This window comes from Melanostigma gelatinosum (assembly GCF_949748355.1).
Source record: "Melanostigma gelatinosum genome assembly, chromosome: 5".
In the NCBI taxonomy this organism is placed as follows: domain Eukaryota; kingdom Metazoa; phylum Chordata; class Actinopteri; order Perciformes; family Zoarcidae; genus Melanostigma; species Melanostigma gelatinosum.
In genome coordinates, this window is record NC_136638.1 from 8,807,071 (window position 1) to 8,822,022 (window position 14,952).

Below are 14,952 nucleotides of genomic sequence, written 5' to 3' on the forward strand. Positions count from 1 at the left end.
ACACACACACACACAGATAGAAAGCGCTCCATCTCCTCTCCTGCTCCCTCTTTCACAGACCTCAGGACCTCAGTGGCTTTACAAGTCAGCAAACATCCACGGGACTAGAACATCAACTGGATACTTTTTTGATGCCTGTTTTTCTCGTAAAACTCTTGAGACTTTCCAGCCTGCAGTGAGAACTGAAGGACTTGTTTGGAGGTCTCTTTTGTATTTGTATTCTTTCCCTTTTCTGGAGGAATTTCCAGGTGAGTGTTTTGTGGTTTTTACAATGGGACCTTGTTAAATGCTCCCAGATGCAAAAAAAGGTAAATATAATAGAGGCTTATTGTTTGGTTTCAGGTGTGTGTTGGTGTGTTGGTGTTCGGTGCGGAGCTCATGGTTTTAATATGTTGATGCTCATTTAAACACGATGATGCAATTAGACCAAACGTTTGCACTGATTCAGTGTCGTTTTCAAGAGTGAGCCGAAAGCAGCTGACGTGTGTCTGATGACTGATTGTCCCACATTTAGCCTTAAAGTGTCAAGTTGATTAAGTTGAGGTCGTCCAATGGGTGTCAAAAGGTTGCAAAAGTGGCTGTTTTAGAGCCGCAGTTGTCTTTGCGACGTCGTGGAATGCCGTCGCACTCTGAAATCGGATTTTATACTGACATGTCATGCCGTGACGGATGTGGTCGGTGTCACGGGAACCCACCTGTTGATTGACTTGTGTGGAATCAGCAGGACTGCTGTGAAATGGAGCTCGTCTTCAAAAGCTTTTGTACCTCTCTGACCGATATGTAACCTGTTTTTGCTCACCGCAAAAAGAAATGTGCTTCACAAGATTATATTGATGTTCAAAGAGCATTTATGGCAAATATTTACACTCTATATGCTGTGTGCAAGACAGAGAAATCTGTGTCAACCACAGCCTGTTTCTGGGAAAAGTTTGTTTACTATGACCATGTCCTTTGGCGAAGTGCGTTTCAATCATATTGGTACCAATGAGCGCTCCAGGCAAACAGACGCTCAGTATAAATACTCTTTAGGTATTTATTAGCTACACGCTGCTTTGTTTTTCCGACTAAAAGGGGGCTGGCTTTTTAGTAATAATAAGCAACAGACAGAAAAGGAGAGCTTGCTTGACTTTGCCTAGACAGTGCAAATTATTTTCGGCCACCTGAGCGTCTCTCCGTGCCAATGCAGCAAGCCATAATACAACTTTGAAAGATTTACAGCCCAAACTTGGAAAGGACTCCTCAAAGGAATCTGCCCATTAAAAAGTTTAAGCGATTAATTAACATCCAGTCCATTTTGATTCGCATCCAGATACTGTACATTCAGTGGAAGGGAAACACAAGGTAAGGCAAGGCAAGTTTATTTGTATAGCACATTTCAACAAGGTAATTCAAAGTGCTTCACATAAAACCATTAAAAGCATCAAAACATAAGGCAAAAGAAAAGGAGATTTAAAAACAATTAAGAACATTCATTAAAACATTAAAAAACAGTGCAAGAAATTAAATGCAGTAGTAAAATGCAGAAATGCAGGAAATTGATTAATATATTAATTGAACGTGGTTCAATTAAAGGCAGCAGCAAACAGAAAAGTCTTCAATCTTGATTTAAATGAGCTGAGGGTCTCAGCAGACCTGCAGCTTTCTGGGACTTTGTTCCAGATATGTGGAGCAGAAAAACTGAACGCTGCTTCTCCATGTTTAGTTCTGACTCTGGGAACAGAAAGTAGACCGGTCCCAGACGACCTGAGGTCACAAGAGGAAAAAAAGGGGCATTTGTTCCGTATTAATACCCTTCCACGTTTTATAATGTCCATCAATAAAACAGACGTCTGAAACTAAAGTGGACTGTTTTTACCTTCAGAAGTCTCTCAAGAATATAAAAACATCATGTCACTATGGAAACAATTTAAATAAATTACCATAAGACAGACGTGGACGAAGTGAGTCGGACAACTATGTAACTCCCCATGAATATTTTAAATATAAATGTTGAAATATATCTTTGTCATTCATAAACCAACCTCGACACGGTTTCGATAACAACACCCGACACATTACGTTGAAAGAGATTTCCCAATGTGTATATGGCTGCGCACGATATTAGAGACTTGCATGAAAACATGTGGTAATCATATTGTGGTCTTCTCTTGACATGTGTTATCTTGAATAAAGCAGCTGTGGCTTGGCTGGCAGTCGGCGTAATGCTTTTGACATTTAGCTGTATTGGCCTCAGTCAGACATTCTTAAAGGCATACTCTAAGTATTCAGGAGGCTGGTTTGGCTTTTGATCTGTTTTAAGTTTGAATTTATTAAGTTTGGACACCAAAAATCTACTAAGAGTGGTCTTTAGATTATTGACCAATGCTGCTATTGAGCGTGGTTCAAGCTAGCATGCAGCAGCTACATGCTAGCTTGAACCACGCTCAATCACCCTGGACTTCCGGAAAAACAAAACACATGGTAATGTCTTTCCTTCCTGCAGCTATTAATACGATTACAGTTATGTCTCACTCGTGTAAGTAAACTGTGTAGCTGATTCGCAATCACTTCTTATTTGCAATATAATATGGCAAGGTTTAGGGAGTCAAAAAAACCCGTCATAGACACATGTTAAATCACATAGCTCCACGGTGTCATCAACAAGTGCCCAAAGTACATTAGCACCATGCTAAAGACTTTAATGACATTGAAGACAATCTAAACATCCAAACAATGCTAAATAGTTGCTTCAAATCTAGTTTTTATCTCCAGGTAAAGTAACTTGTTGTTGTTTATAAACCTAGGTAAAGTTGCCTGATGATGTCAAATGCTAATGTACAAATGAATTTAACTCGCTATGAAAAGGAACTGGCCTTTTTTTTACCTGGCTATTAGGTTAGCATAGCATAGTATACTAACCACTTTTAATGCAGACGTAGTCGACGCAAGCGCCACACTGGAGACAGCTCAATGCTCAACTCAGTTAAATTCGAACGAAAACTATTTGCTATGAAAGTACGATTGCCAGCTGTTTCAATGAAAGCTTTTGGCAGTGGTTGCAATGTAAAGATGATAAGGGCCAAAGGCCATTTAGCTCTATTGTACAGGGGTGGTTGCCCAAGTCTAGAGGAAGTCCATAGACCGCATATAAGAAGTGGACGTAGTCATCATGACGTCACCAATGGGTTTGTGGACTGTCGTTTTGAAGCATGGAGTTCGACGATTTCGCCGTTGCCATCTTGGATTACGGCCTTCACCATCTGTTTTTGCAGCCAGTTAACGGAATGCCATATTTGTAATGGAGGGACTTAGAGACGCCGTATACGGCTCTGGTAGCAGCGGCAACCTGTCAATCACAGTAAGGCCGCTCTCCATAATTTACTAGATTCTCATAATGCGGGATTGAAGAAGTCTTGAAACTAGAGGTTGAGACCATGAACTCATGTTTGCAATATTTACTGAGGGAATAAATCAAGTGAGAAGTAGAGTAATTTTCTCATAGACTTCCATACAATCGAAATACTTTTTGCAACCGGAGGAGTCGTCCTCTGCTGTTGCCCCCTTAGGGAATCTCAAAACCATGGCCAGTTTGTTTGTTTACATGGCAAGTAGCTTATGATGCAATTGTAGGCCCCCCTCAAATTAAACTTCAACATTTACGATATTGAGTTCGATTTTTGACCAAATAAGAAATCCAAAACGTTTTACTACCAAAATATTACGCTCCCTTTTGTTTTTTGCTACACATAATCCTGCTATTATTCAACCTGTTGAAGTCTAAAGTGTGGGCTAAAGATCCACGAGGAGGTTTTCTTCTCTATGTTCTCGACCACAATTTCTGCCCAACATTCATTTATTTAATTTACCATTTATTTTCTTTGTCAGTGTGACTTTGACTCCCTGCATAGTTCAGTCACTGATTGTGTTTCAAAATACACCACAGAAGAAGACAAAGGAGTGAAGGATGTGTCTTGGCAGGACACCACTGTGTGCCAATGAGCATACGATTTTGATAAGCAGGAGGTTTGACAGTGCAGTGCTCTGGCTCCTTCACTGGATGCACTTTATCTCTGTCAGGTGAGAGTCTGGCATTGTTAAGTGATTTCATTGTACAGGGACACCCTTTTCTCATCTCTCCAACTCTCCTCATCTGTTTTCTCTTGCTCTTCTGCTCTCCTCTATCGTGCCTCCCCTCCCCTTCCTCTTCCCCCTTCTCTGTTTTTACCCCTCTCCCCTTATTTCCTTTCCTGTCCTCTCTCCTGTCTCCAAAGTGCTAACACAGGAGAACTGGCAAAGCCATTAGAGGAAAGCAGGAGCAGAGAAACCAGCTGGCTGACAGCATTCACCTGTGATCATCATAACCCTCGATACTGGAGACCGACTGAAGGGACACCTTTATTGCTCTGTAAAGTTAAAAGTAGAAGATGTCGCAGCAACAGGTTTTTAGTCTTACCTGAGACATATTATATGCGGATCACTGAACAGCTGTGTGCAACACCGAATAAAATGCATCCAATATCCGTTCTCTTTTTTAAAGTCATTTGAATTATGGACCCGACGACCACGTTTTTACAGACAATCCGGGACATTCTTTGTGAGCCGTAGAGTATATCTGTATAATGTCAGATACTGGCTTTTGAACAATGTTAAGCATGAATTTTTATGATCTTGGACACAAGGTGGCGAAGTCATTGAGACCCGAAGGCACACGTTCAAGCTGCTGGAGTGTCGACCCCAACAACGAGCCTCTGCTCTAGTCGACCCTGACCTCTGACCTCCCTGTGGAGGATGCAAGAGGAGATGTTTTCCGTGGATCAATAAAGGATTATTATCACATACATACCATCGGCTAATGTATATATTTTGAGTGTGAAAGTTCATTCTTGACCCTGTAGAGAGGCAAAATAATCTGAATTTAAAGGTGCACTAATCTTTATTTTAGAGTAACAATGGTTAAAATTACTACATTTTTGTGAAAGGTGTTTTCTGCAGCTTCCCCTCAGCTTTTGTTTTACGGGTAGACAACGGGTTTCAAGCTTGTTTACGCTGCCCCCCAATTGGCGGAATCAGTTAATCCAGGTTAGCTTTTTTCCAGATATTTCAATTGCGTGTCATGGCCATCTGCTAACAAAGACCAGGAGGTATTGAAAGCTCTGGAAAGAGTTAGTAAGTGGACCTTGAGTTGAGATTGTCAGATTGTCTCGGTGAATCCTATACTTTGGTCCAGACTGACATTTATCAACCATTGGATTTATTGCAATGAAATTTTGTGCATACATTCATGTCACCCTCAGGAGGAAATGCAATTATTTTGTAGAGCCCCCTGACTTTTGATCCAGTGCCATTATCAGGTCAACATTTCAATTTGTCCAATACTTTGATTCATGACCAAGTATCTGTCAAACCAATGACAGCCTCAGCTTTACTGTGTCTTTAGTACTAATTAGCAGACAAAGATGTTGAACTCGGCTTCTACCTTGTTGACACCAAGTCCCAAAGTAACTTTTGCATTTTTAATTCTTCTCACCAGTTCAATCTGAAGATGATACTTTTGCTGGAAACAATAGACTGCTGTCACCGCCTTTTTTAAAGACACTTAAAAGCTTCAAAATTCACGAGAGGGGCATCTACTGACTTATATTTAAGACATTAAAATCTCGAAACATTGTGTTAACCACACACCATGTGTTCAACCATCCAAAAATCCATTGACTTCAAGACGAGGGAACCGAAAGTCCAAAAATGTTAACTAATTTCGGGTTGTAGGCCTTATGAGATCTTAACTGTCACCTCTGAAATCAGAAGACCATACTATACAGATACAGTTAATGTATTCGTCAGATCAGGAAGGAGCGTGAATATCAATAGCATATCAAGATCCAGGTCAACCCTTAGGGCATCCTCCTCCTGTCTTCCTGTTACAAATGTCACACGCAGGCACACACACACATACTGGTGGATATGTAATAGGCGGACTTTTTCGCCATACAGGCCCGGTTGTGGTTTGGATGGACTACCCTTTCCTGAGGTCCCACAGCTTTGGCAGTTCGGTTAAAACACTTCAAAAAATCTGAAAAAAATTCAGCTCACTTTAGATTTCAGATACAACCAAAACAACTTCAATACACAGCAACCTAATTCTATTGTGGTATAGGCAGACATTTCTATTTTTGACAAAAGTGTGACTTATGAGGACCAAAAAAACACTGTTGGGTCTTTAAAGGGACAATAAGCCCGCCCTCCTCATTAACATAAATACACACACCTGACAGGACACAGCATTACTGGAACAGTTAATTTAATATCAAAACTAATCTTAATAGATGACCAAATTGGAGGCATGCAAGTTGGCCACCTCCAGAGTGAGACAGTATGTGTATAGATAGATCTATCTATCTATCTAGAGAGAATCAGCGAGTGCCTGAACCTGGCTTCAATATCTGGCTTTCATTTAACATGAAAAAAAACAAGAGGTGGGGCGCTTTATCATTCAGTCAAGTTTATTAAGTTCAAACTCAGGCCACAGACTTAATTTTTTTGTAAACAACTCTTGACAAACCGAAGAGAACAAGAGAGAGCGACAGAGACAGAGAGAGAGAGACAGCGACAGAGAGAGAAAGAGAGACAGCGACAGAGAGAGAAAAAGAGACAGCGACAGAGAGAGAAAAAGAGAGAGAGACACAGACAGAGAGAGAGACACAGACAGAGAGAGACACAGACAGAGAGAGAGAGAGCGAGCGAGACAGAGCGAGAGAGAGCGAGAGCGAGACAGAGAGACAGAGAGAGAGCGAGCGAGAGAGACAGAGAGAGCGAGAGAGACAGAGAGAGCGACAGAGACACAGAGAGCGAGGGAGAGAGACAGAGCGAGAGAGAAAGAAAGAGAGAGAGACAGAGAAAGCGACAGAGACAGAGAGCGAGAAAGAAAGAGAGCGAGAAAGAAAGAGAGAACGAGAGAGAACACATGAACATTAACTTTCCTGCCAAAAAAAACAAAATAACAAAAAAGGATATTTGTTTACAGCTTCTGTGACTGTCTTTTTTCAGCTGTTCCCCGATTCCGAACGAAGTCTCTGACATTTTGCACAGTTCTTTGTTCCAAGACTGGTCCTTCCACCAACTTGCAGTGACTGCATTCGTTCTTGGAGGCCAGGTGACCTTTACGAATGTGATTTTTGAAGTGCCGCATTACTGCTGCAACCTCAGCCTTGGACCACGCTTTCTTTGTCCCTCTTCTGGACCCAGCATCTTTTCCTGGAAGATATACAAAGTAGACAAGACGATCACACAAACAGAAAACAAAATGTATTGGCAAAATGAAGCAATCAAGTACGGACACTTAGGAATATGTTAAGCAGTAAAACTTACAACAAATTACTGTGATAACATCTTTAACATTTTAAAGTGGCTGAACCTTTTTATATTTCAATAGATAACTCATTACAGTGCATGAGGGAAACCATTTCTGTTGTTTTGGTTCTGTACTCTAACACACTAGATTGGAAATTAAAGAAAAAAAACAATGTTGAGTTAAAAGTCTCAGTGAAGCGTATTTACCTTCTATACTGTGACGCAATCTCCAATGAAACAGAATATTTGAGCTGTGTACAGTAACAAGTGGGATCAAATTCTTCACATTTGATTGGACAGCTAAAGAGTGGGCAGGCTTAGAGTTTAGCATGATATGGAGCTACAGAGGACTGTTGGCTTTACACACCTCACCAGTTGGTAGAGAGATGGAAGGGAAACCTTGCAGATTTTGAAACAGCACAGTATCACTACACCGTAGCCAGTACATGCAGATGACCGGTACCTAGAGCTCTCTGCTGAGCCACTGACAACGCAGACCGGCGGAAGTACATTTTCTTCCCACCGATATTCAAATGCACATCTCTTGTTGTCTGTCTCCACATTGTTACCAAGATCAACAAAAAGGTGATATCACTGGTGTGGCTACTTCGTGGCTCAAAGTTTTGTTTGATCGGATACATTTTGAAGACTTCAAACATTTGAAACTGTTTTGCTGAGAAAAGAAAGGGACTTTATGGGGATTTTGATGAAAGTTACCTGGATATTGATATTGTTTTACATATATTTGGCATAGAACAAGAAATAAATGAACAATCAACACTGGAACTTTAATTAAGATCCAATTCACAGTTAAAAAAATTATTGAATTAACATCCACATTGGATTAACAGTGGGAATTGGGCCTGAAAGTTCAATATTGACCTTGAAAATATTAGTCATAATCTTCAGACTATGGTCTGCTCTGGAAAAAGGCAAGCTGTGTTGATTTAGTGTCGGTGCTAGCACAGAGGGGAAAAGCAATGCCACTTCATCCAGCAAAATAAGTGCCAGCATTTCTGGTACTAATAGCTATTTACTACAACGTTTTGTACCTAACGGTTTGTGTCTGTCCTGAGACTGCAGATCGAAAGCAGCGGAATTTGGTAAAATGCATCGGTCTCCTTGGATGAGATTAATGTGTTTTGTACATGAATGATAATGGTTTGTTGCCGTGATAACTTCCTTCTCAAAATCCTTCCATAAAGTATTATTAGCCATTGTGAATGTTATGGCTTCTGATAAACCTTAAAACTATTATTAAAACCCGCTGAAAGCTATTTCCAAGAGTCGAGACAAAACAATAAAAAGTGAGTCAGTCGGTTACTGTATAAATATGTATGGACTACAACATATTTTAAATAGGATTAGTCAAGCCTGCAATTTTCTTACCAGACCAGGAGTCTCTGGTCACAGTGAAAATCAGGGTGAAACATTTAAATGGGTCCAATGAGTGTAGTAGACTCATTCGTATGTGTGCCTGAAACGGGTAGAATGAAATTCACTACGGTCATGTTATGTTTTAGTTTATAAATAATGATACATTTTTTAACAGATCTGGTATTAGTTATATTTACCACAATCTTCAATCCCATCTTCAATGAATTAAGGGATATAGATAGATAGAGATATATATATTCATACCACTTTTTAAAATATTTATTTTGCATTTTTCTTGAAAGTGAACTTTAGCGTGAACTACTTGGGCGCTCCTCACTCTTTTTAAATCGTATGTCTTCTCATTTTGCCTTTTCTTTCTTCTATACCTTGCATCAATGCCTTTTTGTGTCTAATGTAACTACTTTAAAAGGTGCTCTACCATCAAACTTGGCTTACCTTCAGAGAGAGGGGCGGTCTCAGTTACTGTGGACGACACTGTTCCTGCTAAACACACAATTTCACAATACTTTAGTTTCAAATTGAATTTAAAGAACATTTGGTGAACAGCGACAAGTATAAAGTGAGGGAACCTACCTGAATCTTCAAAGTCATGGACCTGCTCTGTGATTGTAGAGTCAGATGTAGCATCTACAGGCTCGCTAGTTCCAAACTCTGATGCTCTGCCTGCTGTGCCACAGTTATCGGATTCGCTCCCACTGTCCTCGTCTTCAGTGCCGCTGAATGCAATTTCATCTGGAAAATAGTATTAGTAGTTCTCGCATGAAAAGCTGCACATAAAAACAAATCAAAGTTGGAAATATTTTTGCTTATTATATGGCAGCATATATAAAATTTAAAACAGTATCAGGTGTGTTGTAAGTGTTAATTTCTTTACAAACCGTCCACTTCAAGCTCATCCAGTGATTTTCCCTGCATGCTGGAAAGATTCCCTTTCTCCATCGATAAAAGCAGTTTGGAAATCTTGGCCAGTTGTGTTGTGGGAACTGATAATCTGTAGAAATCCCGGTGAACACGGATGTCGTGACCCATGAAATCTGCAACCTGATCAAGTTCATTGTTTTTCAAATTAAGGACTTGTGAGAGTGTGGCGACGTGTTTCCTGAGCTGTGTCGACCTGAGGTACTCGGGGTGCTTTGCTCCACACTCGCTTGCATAAACACGCAAACAGTCCTGTCCCCTGTAGTGGCTCATCGAGTTGGGTATCGCAAACAGGAAGACATTTGTGGCACAAACACCACAATCTGTTCTTTTACTGGTAAGGAGTGACAGAGCATCCATCATGCTTGGTGTGAGCAGAACTGCAACCTTTCTGCCCCTTTTTCCCATGATTTCGATTCGGCTGAAATAGTTGCACAGTCTCTGTTCAGTCTTCGACAACCCCATGGCAACATCTTCATGAAGCTTTGTATCGTCTCTTTCATGGAAACTTTTGAGGCGCATTTTTGAAACCTCCCCAGCACGTCTTCGATTGAACACAATGATTTGTGTAAGTGTACTCTTTGCAAGTTGAGCATAGTTCTGAGTACTGGTCTTCTCCTTCAAGTTGCAAAAGGCAGTTTCTGCAGACTTCTCGAGGTGCCGATGAAGGCTCTGAACATCTTCAGTGAAGGGTAATGTTGATGGCTTGTTATATTTTGCGTCACTCAGTGTGTTCAGGGCACTGTGAGACACCATCTCAGACCACTTGGTGGTGTACAGCTTCTTGAACATGTCAGTGGACTTGATCAGTTCTTCATCTTCTGCCATGAGGCCCCTACAATGAACAATGTCACCGATTTTCTGAAGTGCATGTCCCAATTTCAGCGCGAGGCTTGGTCTTGCGTATGAGTGTTTTTCTTCATCAAAACCTGAAACTTTCTTTACAGCTTGCACAACCCTCTGGAAGTTAGCAGGTTTAACAGCCTCCTCTAGGTTATGTACAGAGAAGTCTTCGCGCAGACATAGCAACAAACGCCCCACTTCACGGAGCTTTTGTCGTATGTACTCATACTTGGTAGGATCTTGTCCATGTTTGTTATAGAGTGACTGAGCTAAATTAATAATGGTGAGGTCATTTCGCACAACTGAGGCAACCGCATCCTGTTTCATGACACTAAGGATCCTCCACACTCCACTTGAGATCTGCTGACAGAGTGCAGATTCTTGAGCTTCAGCCAAAGCCAGTACTTTGGTTCTCCCAGGTTCTTCATCTTTGTTTTCTGGCTTAAAGGGACATCTGCGGGCATGTCTCCAAAGTTCCTTACGAATGTACATGCCTTGACAGTACATACAGTGAATAAACTTTCCAGCCAGTGCTTTAGCCTTTGGTTTTCTTTTCACTTTCAGTGGTCCTGTTCCATCTTGTAAAACTTTAGTGTTGTGTCTAAAATTTCCCTTATTCCTCATCTTTTCTACTAATATCTTGCGATCTTTTGAGTGCTCAGGGAGGGAAAATGCTTTTACAATTTCAGCATGTGTCTTGTGTGTTTTCAAATGGCGGGAAATTTTGCTTTGTGGCTTACCACAAACATAACAGTAATTCTTTTTGGTCATAGTCAGATGTGGTACTTGTTGTTCGTGAAGCGCAACTTCACACTTTTCCTTTGTTGAGTCTTTGGTAGGATTCAATGAATCAGATGTTTCAGCAGCATTGGCAACCATGTGATCTTCAAGAGGTGGGAAACCTTTTACTGAAGTGGACACAACTGGGACGCTCGTGTCTGACCCATAAGATGTTCCAACATCAGGTAGTACTGGTTTTACTTGAATCTGTTCGGCTTTCAACTGACTAGGCATAATGGGGATGCTTGCATCTGAATCATCATCTTCTGTTTCTGAGTCTGGTATGTATTCCTCATCGGACATGCACTTATCATCATCTGATATTTGATCCAGAAACTGGTAAGAAAACAAAGGATTTCACATGATGATGGACAGCTACAGACAGTTAAGAGTTCAGCAAACCATATGTGCTCTGTTTTCTGTGTCCAACTCACCTGTGATGAGTATTGGAAGTTATCATTTTTAATTCTTCTGAGGCAGGATTTATGCCAGACTCCTGAACAACCTGTAAGACATTTTGAATATACAGTACAAAGTTTCAATACCACATGTTTATTCAAAAAGTCTCCCTTTTAAAGAGATAATTGATGCCCATGTTTGCACTTGTAAGTGTAATAACAGGTGCATTGGAGAAAAACCTCTAGCATTAAAACATAACAAATCTTGTCAGTGCCAATGAAGCAAAATAAAACACCTTTAAGTAATCTGAATGATATCCCACACTCTTAACTACTTCAACTTCATCATAACACATGTTTACACATCCTACAATTTTGAGAACTAGTTGATATATTAGCCTATGTTGTGAACCAAGGATTATTTGTCATCAGTGTTTCATTGTTGAATGGTTTGTACATTAGAACAGCAAATATACCGACCCAATACCCTAAGACAAACTCTGTACCAATTCAATAAATATCTCACCTCTGCATTCATAGCCAATCCACTTGTAGGAGGATACAGGTCCCACACAATGAACACACTTGTCCAAGGAGGATATTGTTGCGCACACCAGGCGATGATTTTGACACTGTTAAAATTAAGTATAATTTATTTCTGACAGTTTTACATTGACATCTACTAAGTTGACTACATTTTCCAATTGACCTTCTGAATCAGAATTTTCTTTTAGGAACTGTAATTGTTCCATATACACCATATGAGGCAACTGCACTTACACACACTAATGAAACATGATTTCATGTTTTTCATAAATAATGTAATTAAACTTAAGTTTACCTTTTCAACCCTGTGGAGGGGATCAAGTTGTGGACATGTTTGAGTCAGGCCATCCTCAGAGGTCTCAATCTTGTCAGTCGCTTCACTCTCAGCAGTCTCAATCAGCTCACTCTCAGTTATCATCTGTAGCAGGCAAAAAAGGAGGACAATGAACAGAGAGAAACTGTAATGTACCATTACAGACACTATTTGGAGTTTTAATGAGAGAAACAATCCTACTGTTGCTAAAACTATGTTATGGACACCAAACATTTCCAGAGGCATTTCCTTATCAAGACCCTGAAAAAAAGGTCTTATCATATCTATATTTGTTGAAGACTGGGTGCTTCTTGTGTAACATTATGTGGAAGTTATGACTGTTTTTGCCTTCATAGTTCTTATATTAGCTGTGATTGATTAGTTAAACAGATATACATATCACATGCAGGTTGTGCAAATATTCTTAAAAAACAAAGTGCTTGACACACACACAAACAATACTGACTTACACTTGGACAAGCATTTAATGAGATGGCTGTCCCAATAAAACATACGACAGTCAGGCAGCTGCATACACACACAACCATCATATTGGTATATTTAGACAATATCTCATGTCCTCATATACCACCCGTCTCTATAAACCATGAGAGGAGACTACACACACACACACACACACCCACCCAACATATTGGTATATTTAGACAATATCTCATGTCCTCATATACCACCCGTCTCTATAAACCATGAGAGGAGACTACACACACACACACACACTAATGAAACATGATTTCATGTTTTTTCATAAATAATGTAATCAAACTTAAGTTTACCTTTTCAACCCTGTGGAGGGGATCAAGTTGTGGACATGTTTGAGTCAGGCCATCCTCAGAGGTCTCAATCTTGTCAGTCGCTTCACTCTCAGCAGTCTCAATCAGCTCACTCTCAGTTATCATCTGTAGCAGGCAAAAAGGAGGACAATGAACAGAGAGAAACTGTAATGTACCATTACAGACACTATTTGGTGTTCAAAACATAGTTTTAGCAACAGTAGGATTGTTTCTCTCATTAAAACCCCAAACATTGTCAGAGGCATTCCCTTATCAAGACCCTGCAAAAAAGGTATATCTATATTTGTTGAAGACTGGGTGCTTCTTGTGTAACATTATGTGGAAGTTATGACTGTTTTTGCCTTCATAGTTCTTATATTAGCTGTGATTGATTAGTTAAACAGACATACATATTACATGCAGGTTGTGCAAATATTCTTAAAAAACAAAGTGCTTGACACACACACAAACAATACTGACTTACACTTGGACAAGCATTTAATGAGATGGCTGTCCCAATAAAACATACGACAGTCAGGCAGCTGCATACACACACAACCATCATATTGGTATATTTAGACAATATCTCATGTCCTCATATACCACCCGTCTCTATAAACCATGAGAGGAGACTACACACACACACACACACACACCCACCCAACATATTGGTATATTTAGACAATATCTCATGTCCTCATATACCACCCGTCTCTATAAACCATGAGAGGAGACTACACACACACACACACACACACCCACCCAACATATTGGTATATTTAGACAATATCTCATGTCCTCATATACCACCCGTCTCTATAAACCATGAGAGGAGACTACACACACACACACTAATGAAACATGATTTCATGTTTTTTCATAAATAATGTAATTAAACTTAAGTTTACCTTTTCAACCCTGTGGAGGGGATCAAGTTGTGGACATGTTTGAGTCAGGCCATCCTCAGAGGTCTCAATCTTGTCAGTCGCTTCACTCTCAGCAGTCTCAATCAGCTCACTCTCAGTTATCATCTGTAGCAGGCAAAAAAGGAGGACAATGAACAGAGAGAAACTGTAATGTACCATTACAGACACTATTTGGAGTTTTAATGAGAGAAACAATCCTACTGTTGCTAAAACTATGTTATGGACACCAAACATTTCCAGAGGCATTCCCTTATCAAGACCCTGAAAAAAAGGTCTTATCATATCTATATTTGTTGAAGACTGGGTGCTTCTTGTGTAACATTATGTGGAAGTTATGACTGTTTTTGCCTTCATAGTTCTTATATTAGCTGTGATTGATTAGTTAAACAGATATACATATCACATGCAGGTTGTGCAAATATTCTTAAAAAACAAAGTGCTTGACACACACACAAACAATACTGACTTACACTTGGACAAGCATTTAATGAGATGGCTGTCCCAATAAAACATACGACAGTCAGGCAGCTGCATACACACACAACCATCATATTGGTATATTTAGACAATATCTCATGTCCTCATATACCACCCGTCTCTATAAACCATGAGAGGAGACTACACACACACACACACACACACACCCAACATATTGGTATATTTAGACAATATCTCATGTCCTCATATACCACCCGTCTCTATAAACCATAAGA

At 40.1% G+C, this 14,952-nt stretch overlaps 1 protein-coding gene across 1 annotated transcript; it reads right to left on the minus strand.

The window, feature by feature from the left end:
- Positions 1 to 6,501: 6,501 nt before the first annotated feature.
- LOC306777334 (uncharacterized protein) lies at positions 6,502 to 13,435 on the minus strand. Its single transcript, XM_079268406.1, has 8 exons — positions 13,317 to 13,435; positions 12,505 to 12,627; positions 12,190 to 12,295; positions 11,700 to 11,770; positions 9,603 to 11,601; positions 9,298 to 9,456; positions 9,160 to 9,207; positions 6,502 to 7,230 (listed from the first exon to the last, which is right to left on the minus strand). The coding sequence occupies exons 2-8, from the start codon at positions 12,625 to 12,627 to the stop codon at positions 6,995 to 6,997; spliced, it is 2,742 nt and encodes a 913-aa protein (XP_079124532.1). The 5' UTR covers positions 13,317 to 13,435; the 3' UTR covers positions 6,502 to 6,994.
- Positions 13,436 to 14,952: the final 1,517 nt, after the last annotated feature.

Bases quoted from the DNA above. Each gene is read 5' to 3' on its own strand.
- LOC306777334 (XM_079268406.1), bottom strand. From the start codon at position 12,627: ATGATAACTGAGAGTGAGCTGATTGAGACTGCTGAGAGTGAAGCGACT. The intron at 11,771-12,189 runs GTGAGATATTTA...AATGTCTTACAG, and splicing joins GATTGGCTATGAATGCAGAG to GTTGTTCAGGAGTCTGGCAT. The intron at 7,231-9,159 runs GTAAGCCAAGTT...TATATCTTCCAG, and splicing joins GACCGCCCCTCTCTCTGAAG to GAAAAGATGCTGGGTCCAGA.